The sequence below is a fragment of the Pelodiscus sinensis genome, chromosome 3, assembly GCF_052426305.1.
Source record: "Pelodiscus sinensis isolate ZL-2025 chromosome 3, ASM5242630v1, whole genome shotgun sequence".
In the NCBI taxonomy this organism is placed as follows: Eukaryota; Metazoa; Chordata; order Testudines; family Trionychidae; genus Pelodiscus; species Pelodiscus sinensis.
This window is the reverse complement of record NC_143054.1, coordinates 130,257,757-130,278,570: the sequence shown is the minus strand read 5'-3', so window position 1 is coordinate 130,278,570 and position 20,814 is coordinate 130,257,757. Positions and strand designations below refer to the sequence as shown.

Sequence of the window (20,814 nt, the reverse complement as noted above, 5' to 3'; positions counted from 1 at the left end):
AAGTGTTTGGGATACCTGAAGCCTTAATATAACTAGTTAGTAAACTCAGAGTAACATCAAATTACCTACAAAGATAGTTATGTTTATTTTGAAAACTGTAAATGAGCTTCAGTGTAATTAATATCAGGCAAGTCATTCAAATATAGCATTTTAAGTGTTAATGCAAAGGAATCTTTGCTTTTACAGTAAATATTCTTTTTAAAATGTGACAGTGTTTATTGGTTCCAAAAAGAAAGTTCTTTAAGGCTGTGAGACACAAGTGCTTAAGGAGAACAAGTTTTGAAATTCAGGGTTATGTTGTATTTAATTTGAAGTTACAATTGTAAGTACACTTTTTTATGTGCAGCTTAAAGGAACAGTTTGAAAATATAGCTTCTAGTGATGAGAGATGCATATTGATTTAGAATAAACTTCATTAGCTTTGGTGAGCAAATATTATGTATTTCCCTCTTCCTCCTGGAAACCATTTACAAATGGGAAAAAAATACATGTCACTGAAGAGTTTGTCAATGGAATATCCACTCTTTTACTTTAGATTCAATGAGGTTATTCTCTCCTTTATCACCAGGACAAGCCTGGATTTCATTAATAGGAGAAATCAAGAAATCATTTTCTTCCAATGAGTTTTAAGTAGAGGACACAGTATACTGAACAGCAGCAGACTTTAGTCTAAGCAAAGGAAGTTTCCTGAGTGAAATCATAGGCTGAGGTTGTTAAGGCATACCATATTTTAGCGAATATACCCCACACCCATATATCCCCCGCACCCAAATATACCCCACGGTTTTTGCAGTTTGAGTAAAAAAAATCTTGTATAGCCCATGCACGAGTATAACCCGCAGGGAATACAAGACTTTTTTTCAAAGTGGGGGGCTTCTATGGGTCGGGGTCGGGGGGAATTAGCCACCCTCCGGATGGGGGAGCACTCACCCCGCCTGGTTCCCGCACAGCAGCACAACCTCCGGGCAGGGGAATGAGAGTGCTCCCCCGCCCCTTCCTGCGGCTCCGCAGACGCCAGCCTCCAGCCTCCGGGCGGGGAAGCGCTCATCTCCCGGTTCCTTCACAAGAGTGCTCCCCTGCCTCTTCCTGCGGCTGCACAGGAACCGGGAGATGAGCGCTCCTCCCGCCCCTTCCTGTGGCTGTGCAGCCTCTAGCTTCCAGGCAGGGGAGCACTTATCTCCCAGTTCCTGCGCAGCAGCAAGAGGGGGCAGGAGGAGCGCTCCTGCACAGGAACTGGGAGATGAGCGCTTCCCCACCCGGACGCTGGCGGCTGTGCAGTGGGGGAGCACTCATCACCAGGTGAGTAAATAAAATCTTGTGTACCCTGCACCCGAGTATACCCCGCAGGGGGGTATGGGGTTTGTAAAAACGAATATAACCCACGGGTTATATTCACTAAAATACGGTAGTTGGTAACATCAAAATGGAGTCAGGGTTTTAAAAGGGAATTCAAAATGGAACCCGTCATGAGTGACAGAGACTTTGTGGCCAAAACACCTTTGCACACAGCACCGTGGTTATGAGCATGGCACCAATTATGTGCACATGCCACGGAAATCTGCATAAGGCACGTAGACTTTGCACACATCATTCTACTTTTCTACACACAGGACTCTAGTTGTTTTCCCGCCTTTGAACTCATAAATACACTGATTTCTGAAAGGATCGGGTTGGTAGTTCTTCATCACACCACGGAGGAGAGTCGTTTGCTACCTGGGAGCTTTGGCAAAGGCCGGGACCATCTCAAGTTACAAACAGACTTTCATCCCACTGCCACCATCACGGTGCTTGGATCCACTGTTGTGGCAACTGCCCAGCACAGTGAGTCCATAGCTATCTGCGTCCCATATCATTGGACATCAACCGCATGAAGCGAGATCTGCTTATTGTGGTGAAGGCCATCTGCAGTACCGGAACAGCTTCGTGATTACCGAGCAGCTTTGTTTCCCATCGCGAAGGTAAGGATCAAGCAAAGACAGACTGTTTGTTTACCTTACCAACTCACCTGCTCTAACATCACTGAGGTTTACATGCCTAAGGACTCCTCAGAGTTCCTCCCCTATGGTTGTCCATAGCCACAGGGTAGAAGGTCCTGAGCACCTGTTCCTGTGCCATCGGACTTCTGACTGAGTACAGTATTCCACCGTTAACCTATGGTTTTATCTTTGCTATCACCTGTTATATCGGAGGGAGAAGGGCTGGAGTTGTTCAGTATTGATTCATTTTTATTGACTGTCGTGTTTCACCTATTGTGTTTTACAATATATTTCTGTTAAATTTGTAAGTGAGTCTGTGTTTATTGGAATCTGTAAAATCCGCCGGTGATTAGATACGGCAGGTTCCAGGGCGAACCCTCTTCTGAATCAAAGGCATTATACCACCCTTCCAGATCAGGCCCTATATTTAATACATTCTAGTCTGTTAGTGTGCCTTTGCTAACAAAGTGAAGGTATTAGTAAGTGTTATGATCTTACGTCAGAGAAGCAGTAATGAATGCAAACATCTTAACAGGGGCATAAAGAATGCAACTCGGAAGAAATGAATTGGAAATTAAACACAAAAACTACTTGAAATGGCAGACAGAGGTAGAAATAAGCATGAAATGAACACCATTTAGAACTGGGGAAGTAACAGAACGACAGGCTATATGGTATGATAGTATCAGGACAGAAATACCTTTTCTCGTTAAGGAAAAAAACACTGCTCAATTTTATGCATGAAATTAGGCAATAAACACAATAATTTGACATCTGCCTGGTCATTTAACAGCCATTTTGCATGAGATTACTAAAGATCTCCACAGCTCCCTTTTTTCATTGCCTTATTAGAATGCATACTCCTCTTTGCTCTTTAGAGTTAAATAGCTTTTCCATATCTTAAAAGGTCAATAGCTAAGGCACTTTCTGGTATAGAATAAGGTACTGCTCCCTCTGGGGAAATTGGGAATCTCCTGTATCAAGTTATATAAGCTTCATTGTCTAGTCCTAGAGGATCAACAAGATATTGGACCTTAAACATTTTGTTTGTTTTTAAATCATTCTAAGATAGACACCTTAGTGTTGTGAGAATCACAATATTCCCAACATCCATATAATCATACATCATTACACACTTGCATACTAAACTAACTACAACTAACAAAGTAAGAAATATTATAAAGAAGATTTAAGGTAATTTCAAACTCACTTAAATGATCTAGGAGCCTAAATCCTATTTTCAAAAGCATCTTATCAATTTAAGTGCTCAAGTCCATAGGCTTTCAATAAGACAAGCCTCTTACATGACTTTGGTACATAAACTCCTATATTTCACTGATTGTCACTGAGCCAAAATTATTTAAAAAATGAGACTTAGTCTACCAAATCTCTGGGCTCTTGACTTCTTTTCTTAAGTGCCTAAATCACTTTTGAAAGTGGGATTCTGGATCCTAAGCCACTTACAAACTTTTAAAAATTTATTCCAATCACTCCACAAATGTGCCAAATACTCTCTCTCTCTCTCTCTCTGTGTGCCTAAGTTAATACTATAAACCCTTCAACAGTTTTTATTAGGCCAATAATAACTAGAGTCCAATGTGCTCGACACCCTCTATTCCAAGGGCTGCAAAGCAGGGACAGCGTGGTATCATTACAGCAACTCTTTACCAGTCGGAGAACTCCTTTATACTGTGAGTATTCCAAAAGGGCTGGCTCCTCTTTATACCTCGAAGGACATGAAGAGGCCTCAGCATACTGCAGATTCTGGCCCCATTACTGAATGGCAGCTTACAAACAGAGGAGCTTTTTCAATCTTAATTGTTGCATTGCTATTCACTCTGAGCATATCACATCATTCTAAACTAGTGTTTCTTAAACTGTGTTCCGTGGCACGAGGCAGTCGGAGGTGTGCTATGGAGAACAACAGAATTCAAAATGGCCGCCCTTAAAGGGAAAGGCAACCTCCCCCTCCCCCCCAATAACTGTCCTCCTGACCCTTCCTCCCACTTTTTTTTTTTTGTCAACAAAAAAAAATCCTTGGTGTTCCTCATAAAAAAATTGTTTGTGTTCCTCTGTCTTAAAAAGTTTAAGAAACACTGTTCTACATTCTGTAAATATCGTTTAAGGCAGTGGGGCTTTGGAGGCTGAAGACTGAGCTTATTACTTCCAAAGGAGTCCATAAAAAAAGGGTACACACCTATTGATTTAAGGAGTCAACGTGATGAAATAAGTGATTCACCCTAGAAGGCCCTGCACTATTAAATACCAGATACATACTGTTAATATAAACATATCAGTGGCCAACTAATCTGAATTTCTGGCAAAACATTTGCAAATAGTCTTTTTGAGCAAACCAGACGGATTGCTGGGTGCATAAGAAAGGAGTAACATGTAGGCAACATCTAATAAAGCCAAGAGGCTTGACAGTCTAGAAAAAGGGTATTCCAAATACACATTGACTGGTCTTGAACAACTGAATGGTTCCTATTTGTTTTATGAAAAAAGAAAAAGAGCGTACTTAAATATTGGCTTTAAATTACCTTGCTCTGCAGATGCAGATTGCTGTGGATAATATCCCTAACTTCATCCTCAGTGTCTTTCTGTGAAGGAAAAATACATTGTATCACATACATCATACAGAGTATGCATTTAAATAAAGCAATTACATTGTGTTAAATGGGGATAAACTAGGCTGTGCACATTCTGTGAAGAAATATTCTCTAGGGATTAAGACAGGGGTCAGTACTCAATTGTGCTGCCTGAGGGAGCTGACAGCTACTATGTACCTCAGGTTAACCAACAAACTGTACCCTGGGGATAACTACATCAGCCTATCCAGTGGGCATAAAGTGGGGGTTAAGTATTATTCACATCAAGTACTCAGAATATCCTCAGACGGAAAGCCCTATATAAATGTAAAGTAGTATTTTGATGACATGCTGTTCAAACACTGGGCAAGATTATGACTTCTACTCTTCTCTAATGTAGGCAGTGGCTTACAGGGAGATGCATACATATTGTGCTGGACACAGATACAATAACTGCATGTATTTGGAAAACAAGAGCATAAGGTAGACCCTATATACATCCTCTCTCAGATGTGTGCTCTCTTTGCATCTGTGCAGACCCAACTGTTCATGTCAGTGTGGAGGAAAGAGAGGTTTTGGACCGTCCTTGTCCTTACTCTCTTTAAGGCATCTATCACCACTGTCCACATGGGTCCCCTCCCTCTCTTTATTCTTACCCACCAGTAATGGAAACGCTAGGCTTGTGTCTGGACCTGACACCAAGTGGAACTGAAGTAAGGCTCCTGGGGCCTACCTCTTAAATATCTCAGCATGGCTAAATACATTCTAGCTGTCTAACCCTAGAGAGCCACCATTTATATCTTCAGTTACATTTATATCCATCTGTCATCATTAAGCCCATTACACAGTAAACTGCATTAAAATCGCCATCTTAAATACAGACTGGAAAAAAATCAGTATAATGAATGGTAATGTAGAGAACTCTTTGTTGCCCACTCACCACTAAACAGAGGAGGAAGGTCTTCTCAGAATTGTTTCCTTCTCCCTCATCAAAAACTTGTTATTTTTTAACAGCTGTCTGAAGGTTATGTATGCTTCCATGATATCAAAGTGCAGCAGTTTCGCTAAACTATGATTATACTTGCCAAACAAAACTACTTGACTGTGGAATCATCCCTAGAAGTACCATCTGTACGGCAGTGAAACCTCCAGGCTAATATAAAACTATGTAATCAATAAGGAGTGGTCACAAGTGAAAGTAGTGGTGTATTTGGGAATCAGTCATGTTTCCCAAATATCTAATTAAACAAAGTTTAATATCTATTACTAGCAATCTTTCATGAAAAAAATCAAGTAAGATAACTGTATTATAATTTAACCAAAAAAAGTAGTTTAATCTTTGCCCCTAAAGCATAGTTAGAAAAAAATGCACGTACACAAAGGAAATTATCCAGAAGATGTATTTTCAGCAAATCAAAATAAAATGAAGAGGTGTGCTATTGCTGGGATTATGTCCACAAATCAATATCAAAATAATAATAAAAAAATTAAAGACTGAACAGATTTCAATTCTCTGCATTTAGTTCTAATAAAAAAATCTTACTGTTTTGTCTGCAGGGTTGCAAAAACACTCAGTCTCTCCCCTGCCCCCCAAAAGGTTTGAAAATCTCTCACATGTCTTACCTATCAATTCTGCTAGTTCTTTTAAGCATGATCACTAGGGCCTGAGTCAACCCCACTGTGATCAATCAAAAGTCTCAATAGGAACAGGGCTCAATTATTGAGGGTAAAGGGGATTACAGCAGGAAAAAGCATGGCAATCTCACAGGACTCTGTTAGAGGAATAATGTGATGCCATTTTTCCACTGTCCCAGAGCTAAGGGGGGAAAAAAACACATGAGGAGTACCTACCATGCTGAATCTGGTTTTGGCCAGTGCAATTAACTCTTGGTCCCCAGGTGCACAAATATTTAGACCAATAGGTAGCAATCTTTTCAGTGCTGCAACAATGAGAGATGTCTGCACAGAATACCGGTCTCCCTTTCGTTTCATTTTCTTTCTCTCCTGGTCAGAAACAGCTGCCTAGGGCATATAGCAAATAAACCCGCTATTATTAAATATTTACATCTGCACTGACATTTTAATTTATATCTTTCTGCGGTTCTCTAGTTCTGACAATTTCATTACCACCTATCTAGCTCCATTTTCATCAATGGTATTGCTCATTATGCCACACTGCCTTGTGTTTCACCCCAAACCTGTATAAACATGAATACTTTCCACAACATGTCTTTTGATTTGATTACACACACACATTTCTCTTCCTATATATGACTGGATGCTGTTCTTCAAGAGATACACTTAGCAATAGTTCTTTTATGTCTTTCTTCAAGTTCCAGTCTCTGAGTCCTGCCTTCTCTGAGTTTGTTGCTGTTTAACCTCCCTTAGCTTTTGTAGGGGAATCACCATAGTTCTGGCTGAAAAGAGGGTGAAAATAACCAAAGTACTAGATGGAACCATGGGAAACAGAGTATTTGCAGCAGAATTTTCTGAATGGAACACTAAAAATCATAAGCACATTTCTTCAAAAAACACAGCATTGTCTTCTGGACTGAATATTGTATTAATAATCAAGATATTCCAGTGCCAGTACTGCCACCAGTTTACAGTCTGTCTCAATGGACTTATATCAGCATAACGGAGACCAGAATTTGGCCTTCGCTGTTGGTGTGTTTTCAAAATAAATTCATTAACATTCATTTCATGGCTCGAATATGTAAAGTGTTATATAAAATGCTGAGTATTATTTTAATTATAACTCAAAAAGTAGAGCTGTGATTGGCTTTTATTTGATGCAATTTTGCAATGTAGAAAATGACAAAAATATGTGCAATTAGTAGGTCATAGAAGCTGGATTGTTTAGCTGTCTGGAATTTCAAATAATCATATGCATTTCAAAAGACTGCACTCAATAGTATTCTTCTGTTTGAAGAAACAAACAAACATAAAGGAATACATAACAAAGAAGCCAATGAGTGAAAAATAAGCTATTGTATGAAATATTTGGCTATATATGTGAAAAATACAACTTGATTAATTAAATTCAATGTTTACTAGTTGATATGCAGCTTTTTTTTTAAAAAAAAAAGTACCCTTTGAAGTGACACTTATTTTAGTGACTAAAAAGGAAATGGAGAACAAAACATACTGTTTCATCATAATAATGCCTTGTCTGAATCAGGGTGGAAAACAAAGAGCTATGCATCCAGTTTCACGTATTCAGAGTATGCTGTTACATTTAGAAACTTCTGACACTGTGATTAGAATTTGACACAATTTCTGGGATAACTGGTAGACATACACTGTTATAAACTAAACAAAAAAAACCTATAAAATACATGATAAAACTGCAGAGTTATGCTTCACAATTTGGCAATAACAATCTAATATTTCTACCTTATTAATTAAGGGTCATTAACACATACTGAGAATGGGAGAAAAGAAGACAATATACATAAAATATCCTGGAAACAGGAACTGGGTTTTAAAATATATTGACTGTGTTTCAGAGAAGACCTGATTGACCCAAGAAAGTAGATATACATGGAATCATAAGTCTGGAAGGGACAATGAGAGGTCATCTAATTCAGCTACCTGCACTCATAGCAGGACTAAGTATTGTCTAGACCATCTCTGAATGATGTTTGTCTAAATTACTCTAAAAAATCTCCAGTAATAGATTTCACAACCTCCCTAAGCAATTTATTCCAATGCTTAACTACCCTGACAGGAAATTTTTCTTAATGTCCAACCTAAACCTCTCTTGCTGTAATTTAAGTCCATTGCTTCTTGTCCTATTCTCAGAGATTAAGAATAATTCTTCCTCCTCCTTCTTGTAACACTCTTGCTGTGATGTAGAAGTGATAGAGGATACCAAGGTATACATATCAACATTTCTCCACAGAAGACAAGGCATTTGGACATTTTATTGAGTGAGGAGAGAAGATCACTAAGGGGAATAGGAACACAGGACCACACAAATGGCTATATTGGATTAGACTAATGGTGCATTTACGACTGTGTCCTATTTCTAATGCTGGAAAATATTAGAGGCTTGAACAAAAGATACTAGAATCCCAGGAAAGGATAATTATGTAAAAACCTACAGGGAGCAAAGAGGAAGTAAATGAAAAGTTAAGAAAAATTGTTTCTATTTTATAGTCAGATTCTTATGTAGCCCTGCTCACTCTAATATTTTGGTGCCTGGCAGAACTGCATTAAGACATGTGACTAGCATGTCATATATTACTCTCTTTTTGTCTTCCCCATTTTTTCTCTCTCGGGAATATTATGGGGGAGGGTGTTAAATATTTTGTGTCTACAGTGCTATGCATGTTTATTATTGAGGACCACATCAATGTGGAGAACCTTGCACTTGGACCACAAAGTTGTGATGTTTGTGAAAGTTCATTCCACTAATTTGGACTGGCCCCTGAAACATCTTTATCCCTGCAATGAGAGTTGATTTTCCTGATCCCTCTGTAGTTAGTGATTTGCTTATGCCTTTAAGGATGAGAGATTATATATCCTTTATGCTAGGGCCAAAGTGTCTTACTGAGTTCTGCTCAGCACAGGAATCAAGGGTTGGGAAAGGTAAGGTGGCATTATATCATCTTTCTAAATCTCTCTCTCTCTTTTCACCGCCACCAAGTCTGGCTGCTCCAAGCTATAACCAGCTGAAATGCCTGCTCTCTTACCTTAATACTGGTAACTACACATATTTCCTGTAATTATAGTGGGGAATAATTCTAGAAATAGAAACCACATGCACACACTTTACCTATTGTAATAGGCACAACTGCATCCCATCATGCACCAAAAGCCGGATCCTGCATTGTTTGCCTATCTAGAACTCCTGGTAACTTCCATGGGATGTTGGAGTGCAAAACAATTAAGACTTAGGTCCAACACCAGTAAAGAACATGGATGAACTACTGTGATATATACAGCTAGTGATATAATAATCACATGGCCTTTAAGCACCCCTGGTATTTCCATCCTCCCTAGCCAAAAGAAGAAGCAGCACCGGAGTGCATCTTCAGCACTACTAGAAGTTCCATCTAAAATGGATCTTTAAAGTTCACAGGAGCATTGAATTTAAGGGGCTATAAATGTGGAGACCTGCTATTACAACCTACATAATTAAAATGCTAAGAAGAGGGACAGCAAGACAGGATAACAAAATTTAAACTTTTCAGCTTATCGTACCTTCGACATCTTGGATTTGGTGTCACTAATAAGGAAAGACATGTTGTTGATTTCATTCTGTACCACAAAATTCTGCTCTTCCCTTTTGAAATTCTGAAATATTACACAGAAAATGAGTTAAAAGCACTTATTACAAGTGAGAACTCTGTCTGGGCACGTTTTAAATAATAAATATGAGTTCACTGGAATTCTGTAGATTCCACAAAGTTACAGTCTCTACATTTTGAATGGATACTCAAGAATATGCTCAATTCTGGCATTATTTACATCACAAAAAAACTCAGATTTGTATGCACTCTGAACCTAAAGTGGATCTACAGAGACATCCTCTGATATGAAAGAGATGTATTTTTATTTTTGGAAGGGTTTGATGCATTTTTGAAAAGCTATTAGGGAAAAGAGAAATAAGGCAAAGAACCATTAATGATATCAAAAGATACACTTGAAATTTTAGCCCTAGCATGTAGAAAGCTGTTCAGAAACTACTGTTGTACAGAAAAATATGACTGTGTAATGTAACTCAATTTTTATAAATGAAGCGAGTATTTGTATATCTGAAGTGAGTTTTAATGTTAATACTTTTCTCTAGCAACTACAGGAATATTATTTCCAACATAATATGAACATTTACATCTGATGAGCAAACAGTAGTATTTCAATAACCTGATCCATTGAATTTGCCCCTTTTCACATTTGCAAATAAGAATGTAATTACCAGTTTCTTGAATTGACAAAAGCTGTTTTTTTGGTGATTTTTAATGCGTTTTTCATTGTGAACAAAGAGCCCATTATGGATATTTGAAATTCAAGCTGTGTTAGCAATTGATGATGAGTCATATAAACCATACGACTTTAATTCTGGCTGAACTAGTGTAACTTTGGAAGAAGGTTTAAGGAAGCCACTTTTTCTTGTAATCTCCTGTACAGGTATTAGTTGATAGAGAGGCAGCAGATAAACAGGATTAAGGAATTTTAGAAAACTGAACACTTTCTATTATTGCCAATAAGACATCCTACCTAAAAGAAGTTGGATTATTAGTAAAATATATAACCTGAGTGCAGAAATGTAAAGGTAGCCATCCTGCAGCAAAAAAACTTCAGGACCAGACTTCAGAGAGAAACTGCTGAGCTGAAGTTCATCGGCAAATTTGACACCATCAGCTCAGGATTAAACAAAGACTGTGAATGGCTAGCCAATTAAAAAAGAAACCTCTATGGCTAAAATGGCCATCGGAACTTTCTTGGGCAAGAGAGTGTCCACACTGCCATAGATGCTCTTGTGCAAAAGCACAGCTCGCACATGGCAGTGTGAACGTGCTCTTGCGCAAGACTTCATGCACAAGAACTCTTGTGCAAGAAACCGCCAGTGTAGACATAGGCTAAGAGTTTCCCCCCATAAGCAAAATGAATTTTGTGTTTTGCACCAGTACTGAGTTCATGTGGCTTCTTTGGATGTGCCACTGTGGCACCCAAGTTATTAATAAATATTTTTAAACCTTTACCTTTTCTCTCTGCTACCATGTCTCCTTCCCTTGTTCCATCAGCTCCCCTGGTGCCTGCTGCCCCCCAACTCCTCACTCTCCTCTGCTGTCCTGACTTCTGTCCTTCTCACTGCCCTCAGCTCACCTGAGACCTGGCCCCCTCCACCAGCCCTTCTCTCCCCCTTGTGCCCACTCCTCCAGTAGCCCTACTCTGATCATGTGAGCTACCCCTCTTCATCCCCTCTCCTAACACCTCCCTCTACACACCTGCCCTGCCTCTCTCCTCTGGTGGTGGTCCCTCAACTGCAGGTGTCTGCCGTTCTGCCTTACCCCCAGAATTCCCTGGCACCTGCACCTTCTCTTACTCCTGCACTCTCCTGATGCCTTCCCCTTCCCTCACTGCTCCCGCGCCCTTTGCCCTCTTTTTCCCTGATGCCCACCCCTTCACCATCCTCTGCCCCCGTTTCCCTCATGCCCCTGTTCCCTTACACATGACTTGCTCCATCCTGGCCTTCCCTATGCCCACCCCTTCTTTCAAGCCTTCTCCCAGCACCTCCTCCTCCAGCCCTCAAAGCCCTTACCCTTTCCCCTTCCAGCAACACCTTGTCCCCCTCCCACTGACACCTCCCCTCCTGCCTTTTTCCTCATTGTCTGCACTTGGCCCCCTGGCATTTGTCTCTCCTCTACCCTGTCCCTTTGGTGCCTTCCCCTTTCTTTCCCCTCTCCCTTCCTCCTCCGCACAAGCCCCTTCCTCTCCCAGCCCTTCCCCTAGTTTTCTCCCAGTAGTTTTTAAATCCCGGGCAGTGACGTTACGTCACGCCCGGGTGTCTTCCTGTCCATCGGTTTGAGCAGGCTGCTCATGGCAGCAGCAGCCGGCAAGGGGGAGCTCAACAGAGGTTGTGCACAGCAGGGACGGGACGGGGCTGGGACCGAGGGAGAGATGCTTTGGGACCGGGGTGGGAGGACGCACGAGGGGGGGTCCCTCCAGCTCCAAATATTGGTGGAGCCTAGGCACCACGAGCCCATACAACTCACCACCCATGGGCACAAGCCTGAGATATGTGACGCCTAGGTTCAAGTCCCTTCCGTTCCTGATTCAGAACACACACGTTCGTAAAAACTCTGTTTCTTTCTTACAAATTGGCATTTTCCAACAAAAATGTTTACACTGAAAATTTTCCAACCAATTCTAGTAATTACTCAGATCTTGAATTCAAATATTAGAAAGTGTCCATATTAAAAATAATCATGTAGTCTTGATTAGGTGGTCTAAAATACTACAACAAAATGACATACCTTTTCTTAGCTATTTTTATTTTATATCAAATATTGTAGTTGAAAATAAAAAGTTTACAAAATATGTTCTTCAGTTTTCAGACCTTAAATGATTTTCCACATAATAAAATAACAAGCTAACCTAGCTAAACTTCGATGCAAACCTCCAAGGCATAAAATCAATTACTGATGGCAATGACTTTGCTATACTCCACTGCTTACCTGCAGGCAAACAAATTTTCTAAACTCTATCAAAACTCTTTACATTTGAAAACTCTGACAGGTTACAATAAAGCGTAAACTTACCCAGTGTCAATTTCAAATATGAATTATATTAGATAGATGATTGTTTCCTCACATTTACATAGTGAAATGGAATAAAATGCAAAGAGCATCACAATTAGATTAAAAATAATTGCCTAGATATTATCACGCTGGTAAATCTGTCTTAGGTTTTTCTACAGAAAGCATCATTAAGTATCACAATCTACAATTCTGATCAAGCAAAGCACTCAAATGAGTCTGTAAGTTTAATCATGCTTATACTGCTTTTTACTCTTGCACACTTAGGATATGTCTACACTGCAGAGTTTTTGTGCAAAAATGGCTGCTTTTGTGCAAAAACTCACGGCGCATCCACACTACAAGCATGTTTTTGCACAAAAAAAAGTATAGTAGATTGTCAGAAGACAGGGCTTTCTGCGCAAGAGTTATTCCTCTTTCTACAAGGAATAAGCCTTTTTGCGCAAGAGCTCTTGCTCTTGTGTGGACGGACATCAGGGGCTTCTTGCGCAATAAACCCCTATCGGAAAAAGCACAGGTTCTCTGATAGCCATTCTGTGAATGGCCATCAAAGCTTTCTTGCACAAGAGTGTCCAGGGCAGTGTGGAAACTCTCTTGCACAAAAGCACATCTCTTGCACAAAAGCACATGGAAGTGTGGACGTGCTCTTGCACAAAAACTTTTTGTGGACGATCTTTTCTGCAAAAAGTTCTTGCGCAAGAAGCCTGCAGTATAGCCATAGTGAGCTGCATTCTTTTCTGAGTCACATATCATCACTGAAGTTCATAGCTTAATTCTTAATGTGCTGTCTTTGTTGCTTGTGTATAAGCTAAGGGGGAAGAAAAGCAGGCTGAGTGTTTCAAGAATGGCATTAAGAGGAATGCTCCTAACTTGCAGTTTAGCAAATCTCAGTTGGAAGTCCCCAAGGGTATGTTTCTGCTTCAGTTAGACAGCCATGAAGAGCGTGTGCCAGCTGACTTAGATTCACACAGCTTGGGCTGCAGGGCTGTTTAATTGCAGTGTAGATGTTCCTGCTCCAACTGCAGACTGAGCTCTGGGACTCCTTCCTCTAGCTTGAGCCCAAACACCTACACAGCAATTAAACAACCCCACAACCTGAACCCTGCAAGCCCAGCTCAGCTAGTATGGGCCAGCCACATATGTTTAGCTGCTGTGCGAACATACTCAAGAGACTAATGTGGAATGCCAGGATGTCTTTTACAGTTACTCTGCAGAGTATAACCTTAATGTAAAATATACAGGCTACGTCTACACTGGCCCCTTCTTCGGAAGGGGCATGCTAATTTTGAACTTGGGAATAGGGAAATCCGCGGGGGATTTAAATATCCCCCGTGGGATTTAAATAAACATGGCCGCCGCTTTTTCTGGCTTGGGGAAAAGCCGGAAAAAAGCGTCTAGACTGGCGCGATCCTCCGGAATAAAGCCCTTTTCCGGAGGATCTCTTATTCCTACTTCCGAAGAAGGGGCCAGTGTAGACGTAGCCACAGAGTTTGTCTGCTCTGTGCATAGACCTCCCATTGACTTCAATGAGATGCTTTCTCCTGGAGAGCAACTACTAAAATGGCAAAGTAAGTGAAAAACACTTTCCTTTCAATTCTGTTAAAGAAACAGCAATTTGCAATGTAGCATTAAGTCACTGGAAATAAAGTTACACACACTCTTTTCAAAGAACTTCTAGATTTCAAGACTGACAGTCTCATGGAGGACTCTTATTACAAACATATCATAATCATGCTTATACAGGCAGTCCCCGGGTTACGTACAAGTTAGGGACTATAGGTTTGTTCTTAAGTTGAATTTGTATGTAAGTCGGAACTGGTACATATTGTAGGGGAAACTCTAGCCAAACATTTCTCCAGAGCTCAGTTTTATTCTCCCACACCTCACTTCCCTCAGTCCTGCAGACCAGGGAGACGTGGAGTGGCTTTTCTTGCCGCGGAGGACGCGGATGGTGGGACCGCGGCGCATCTCGGCGGTCTGCTGGGGCAGGGGCGCAGCTAGTGTGGGGTTGCCTCACCCCGTTTGTAAGTAGGGATCCGATGTAAGTCGGATCCATGTAACCCGGGGACTGCCTGTAGTTTGAAAGAGCCTGTTTACCCAGCTGTGATCAGCAGCTTTTACAATTCTGTGGCGAGTTATATCAATTTAAACAAATTGATTAGCTACACATTCAGAGCAGGGAGTATAGGAGGAAACAATTAAAAATATACAGTTAGTGGCAAGAACTCAGTAATGGCAACAGTTCAGGAACTTTATGAAAGAAACGTGAGTTCTTGTGAAGAAATATGTATAAGTAATAGAACTACAAGACAGCTCTGTTTTTCTTCAAATTCACAGAACTCCACAAGTGGTAGGAAATTAACATTCATAAACACCTTCCTGACCACAAACTCGATCATTACTACTAGCAGCAAACTGGAGACCCAAATTAGGACTACTTGTAGGCCTCACGACTCTCAAGGGATGACATGTTTAGCATCTTCCAAGAAAAAGAGGTTAGCAAACTCCCCATGATGAAGCACTCTCATGTGATTAATGGGGAGATGTTAAAGACAGCCTCAACAGAGAAGGTATGATCCATTCTCACAGCCAGAAAAAAAAGTATCAATGCTAATTTATAAGCAAGGAGGATAAACTACTTGAATCTACTATGGAACACTGCAAAAAGAAACCTCAAGTTAGGTCGTTAAATGGACTTTACACCCTCATTCTAGAAATTATTACAAATTATCCTATGATGGTTCCCCATAAACTTTTTTGCTTGAATGACGCATCCAGATATGTGATCTAATAGAATGGATTTACTGTTTGGCTATTGCATCAGGAGAGCAATATTGCATTGCACTATATCTATCCTTTTTGTATCGTATTGTTAATGAAAACAGAATACTGTTAACAAAAAAAAGAAAAAGGAAATTTACCTGGGCAGGAGACAATGCACCAAATGTCCCTCCTTCTCAAGGGATAGACATTGCTTATAATTAAATATCTGATCCATTTCTCAAGGAAACCACATTAAAACAAACTATAAGAATTCACTTACGTGGGATTTTGACCAGTAAACGAATACCTCGGCCACCATGCGGAACAGTTCCTCTGCTTCCGGGTTGGGCTCTTTCAGCCATTTTGCCCTGAAATTACACAACAAGAAGGAAAAAAAAAATCTTGCTGACAATCCTTTCTGGTTTGGATAATGCAATTTTAATATTTCACTTTGAAATCCAATTTTTGGCATGACATCACCAGGAAAAAAAGCAGAATGATGCGTGTGTGTTTTCATTTATGTTAGAATGGCCTTTTGATGCCCTACTTCAGGATCTGGATATTGTTTTCCAATAATGCTAGGTAAAATGCAAGAGAAAATTATATTTTGTGATTTTTTTCCAAAATACTCCCATAAAATTGCAATAAGTCTGCACAGGCAATTTCACTTTAAAATGAGTTGTGTGAAAAAAGGTTATTTAAATTCTGTTCAGAACATAATCAAGACACAAGGGCTATGTCTACACTGGCAGCTTCTTGCACAAGAACATCTTGTGCAAGAAGTCTTGCGCAAGAAAACATCCACACTGCCATGTGCACGCCGTGCTTTTGTGCAAGAGCTGCCATTGCAGTGTGGGCGCTCTCTTGCGCAAGAAAGCTCTGATGGCCATTTTAGCCATAGGGCTCTCTTGCACAAGAAATCCCTGCCGAGCGTCCACACTGCCCTCTTGTGCAAGAGCTCCTGTGCAAGAGGGCTTACACCTGTTAAAAAAGAGCATAATTCTTGTGAAAGGAGCCCTCTCTTACCACGCCGTACTGAAAATTTCCTTGCGCAAGCGTGGGCGGGCAGTGTGGACGCTCTGCAGATTCTTGCGCAAGAACGGCCGTACTTGCGCAAAAAGCTGTGGGTATGGACATAGCCAAGATGAAGTATCAAGAAATTAAACTAGATTTTGAAATGATTCACCAAATTGTTCCTTTCCACATACCTGTTATAGTCCACAAATCTAATCAATAAAGGATAGAAGGCATAGAGGTCCCGTGCCAAAGTGGTAAACTCATCTAGGATAAGTAGTTCAGCCTCAGACATGTCACCTCTGCCTTCTGCTCTTAGATGGTCTTCTTCTGATACAACCATTGCTGTTTTTTTCTTCAGCTTATCCATCAGTGGCAGGAAGTGGGTCTTCAAGAGCTGAGGCTTCACTTTGCTTATGATAGGCTGGGAAAACACTAATTAAGGCATATCAATATTATAATAAACACCTGACCACAAAGTGTAATACAAAACCTGTCCCTTTTCTCTCCTGTATTTTATTTTAAAGAAATCAGTTGAAATCCTGGTTCCATTTAAAATCACTGGGAGCTCTTCACTGACTTCAGAGGGGCCAAGATTTCATCCCAAATTCATTGTATTACTTTGAAAACAGGGATTCAAACTAGGTAATACCACACGAAACATTTAATATCATGAAACTTGTGTTCTATATACTCTAGCATTTTGCATCCAAAAAAGGAAGTTTCACAAGTGACCTAAATGTTGTATTGCAATGTAAATGGGGAACAAATCATTCTTGAGCCTAGCTCTTCTTTTACATAACATATTTTTTGGCTTTGGATGCAAGGAGGAAGTACTGGAAATCTCATTTGGGAGCTTGCATTAGTAATTTACAGACCCATTTTGCCTTTGCACAAGCCTGGATAAGCGATGAATACCTAGGTGAACTTTTGGGATCGCTCAAACTAAACAAGCCTCTGAAAATGTTGGAGAGGCATCCATCATTCAGCCACTTAAAGTATCCTGGGGCACATTTTCTGTGAATCCATTCATCAAAAAGATAATCCTGAGGAAGTGTTTATCCAGTGTTTGTTTAGGTAACAATACATATCATATAGAGTGTAAATAGTTTGGGACAGGAACCATGTTCGCCTATGTTGTTTTTCAGTTATTATCAAAATGGGGCTCCAGGCATGGAGTGGCTGTAAAACATGGACTGGATAATCTTCCAAATTCAAGAGGGGTGAATATTGAGTAAAGCCATTGACGTCAATGTGAACTGATGGAAGTGAGAGAAGAATCAGACTCAGAGTATTCATTTCTTCAAATCTTACCTGCTAATCTCTTCATCCAGGCTCCCTCATCAATACCCAGGTTGTTATAGATGATTTTCAGTATGTTGCCCAACAGAGTGTTCATGTGCTCTGAGGTCAAAGCCGTGCAGCACATTTCAGCCTTGTCAGGGTTGTTTTCTGGCCCATGTTCCCACCAGTGTGACATGTAGCTACACAGCATAGGTAGTACCACTTCCATTACATGTGGCATTTGTGTATAACGAATACCAGACTCTGCCAATTCCACAATTTCTTCCATTAACTTCTCCAGGGAAGGAATTTTTGGACAAACCTCTTCTACACTGATTGGCAAATTAAGAGCTAGGAAATAATAAAAATGAGATGTGTCACAAAGAGAAAACACATATAAAACCTTTATATCCAAATGTTTTTCCATTCTACTTTTATTTTTTCCTCATTCACAACATGTCCATCTGGCTGAAAAAGATTTAGTCAAAAAGAGAAAGAGTGTTTTTTATGGAACAGAGTAGAGATTTATACATCAGCCTCAATACAATAGCATACTGCTTTTCATTTCTGCAATATTTTTGGTGTGTATCATATTCAGAATGAGAAATAACAAAATAAAGTTACATCCTACCACTATGAAACACAGATTTCTAGTTTTTGAATTTCACACATTGCAATTTAAAATAAGACAAGTTAATCAATAGGACTTCTAAAATATCTCCTATAGGGAAAGCCTTAATGCCCCGGGTGTATTTTAATAAAATTGGCCGCTGAAGGGGTTATTTTTACAGAATGGAACTTATGTGAAGTCTCTAACTGTACCAATGTTGAATTACTTTGATTTGCCTTTGTTGTAGTATTTCCCACACTTAAAATAAAGCAAACAATTTATGTCACACTATTAATTTGTCAAGGGCATACAAGGTTGCAAAATATTCAGTCCTAATTAACAATCCAGGTAAGTTCCAGAGATAGAGCTAAAAATTGAGACTGAAAATTAGAGATATAAACCTTTTTATTACATCGCAGTGGGCAGTATTACAATCTCTACTTGTTTTTGCCATACAAAATAAACCTTATACAAAGCTTCTTATTATATAAAATACAAATAGCTTCTGAAATTACAAATTCCTTCCATTTTGCAATGTATAAACAGGGTCTAAATGAGACGGAACTACTTTGGCAAGTTAATTCCAAAGAAATAAGAACAATATCTTTAGTTGCAACACTGGGCAGCTCAAAAAGGAATGAAAAACGTTGAGTTTTGCACGATGTAACCTACCATTCCAGAAAATGAATATAAACATATCAATAAATGAATTGGAATAGAAAATGAATGTAAGCATGCAGTGAGTAAATAACCACAACTGTCTTGAATTGTGAAATTCAGATATTAAAAAGCCTGCATGGAAGTTTCGGAAGGTACCTGCTCTGTCTCTTGCAGACTTGGTGTTGTAGACAGAGTAGGTGTTATGTTTGTTCAGATAAGTTTCCAAAAAGGCCACAGGGAAGGCACCAGCAAAAGCAGCCAGACATTCTCCTAAAGATGAGCGCTGCCTGTGAATTCACAAATGCTCATTGTTATATATATACATATATCTTTTCTGATTAACTATATTCAGGGTTAGTTTAATATCATCCTTACTTTTATTATAAACTATAAGCTTCTCAAAGAGAGATTCTGAGGCACGATTATAACTACTTACACAGTAACAGAACAATCCAGTTAACAGAGATCAGAGTACAGCAACCTTCTGGCACTAATACAAATAAAATATTATATATAAAATGTCAAAGGTGGGCCTACTTACTTGCCGATAGCTAACAATGAGCATACAAGAAAAACACAGCAGTAGCATACTAGCACTAATAGTAGTAATCCTATTATTTTCCTCTGAATTTCTGATAATACTGACTAAAACCAGTCTCTCCAACTGGGAGAAAGCTATTGAATCGACTGATGAATCAAGAGGCCAAATGTTACCATCATTATATCTATAACTGGATGGCATTTCTCTTTTTATGAGTTACAGTGATAACCATCTCCTGAATTTGCCCAAAAATCAAAGTCTGACATAGAGAGGAAATTTTATTACTGAATTATTGAGATACACCCCCAAGTTTTAACCATACTAAAGCTTTTGCTCTGTTTTCCCACCCCAGTCTGATTCCTGATATAAAGGAAAATGTTTTACTATGCTATCTGAGACATGCCTCCCCTCAACTTTGGAACCTCAAGCTCTTCTATGTGGCTTGTCTCAGTGACAGGAAAAAATAATTCCATCATAAGGAGGCAAAGAAACATCTTAAAACCAAAAGACAGTGCCCTATAAAAATGTAGAGAGTATGTTGTTGTGGGAAAATTGATAGTTAACATTGAAAAAAAAATCTTCATGGCTATCAGTTTTCCTATGTAGGGAATACATAAAGCGACACATTAGACCCTACAGGCAAGTAAATGTTATTGTAGAACATAACTGCCAAAACACAATTCAAGTTTATGGGCAACTCTACATACTGATGGCTTAATATCAAGAGCCATTTCTAATTACTTTTTGGACTGCATCATACACTAGGAGATCAGAAAAACCGGTGAAGTTGGAGGCACTTGGAGAAAGTCACAGAAATTCAGCAGTTTGATCAAAATCCTGCCTTCCTCCAGGAGAAAGGAGGAGCCTGGAGTTTCTGTTGTAACAGACTGACATTGAATTCTCATCCATAATAATAAAAAAAACAACAACAGGAACTTCAGCTTTTGACTCCATCATATCTAACTCCACTCTCATAACTATTCTCCCCCTCACCCCTGATTTCTGTCTCTGTATGTATTAGTGATTGTGAACTTTAAGGCTGTGTCTACATAGGCACCCTTTTCCAGAAAAGGGATGCTAATGAGACCAGTCGGAATTGCAAATGCCACAG

At 39.7% G+C, this 20,814-nt stretch overlaps 1 protein-coding gene across 1 annotated transcript in view; it reads right to left on the bottom strand.

Moving 5' to 3' along the window:
* RYR2 (ryanodine receptor 2) overlaps nt 1-20,814 on the bottom strand; it is a 646,972-nt gene that overhangs the window by 117,207 nt on the left and 508,951 nt on the right. Inside the window, exons 67-73 of the mRNA XM_089777369.1 lie at nt 19,319-19,449; nt 17,923-18,243; nt 16,803-17,043; nt 15,875-15,962; nt 9,773-9,865; nt 6,416-6,586; nt 4,517-4,576 (exon numbers count right to left, since the gene is read on the bottom strand). Of these exons, the coding sequence (XP_089633495.1) occupies nt 4,517-4,576; nt 6,416-6,586; nt 9,773-9,865; nt 15,875-15,962; nt 16,803-17,043; nt 17,923-18,243; nt 19,319-19,449 (1,105 nt within the window). The remainder of the gene's footprint in view (nt 1-4,516; nt 4,577-6,415; nt 6,587-9,772; nt 9,866-15,874; nt 15,963-16,802; nt 17,044-17,922; nt 18,244-19,318; nt 19,450-20,814) is intronic.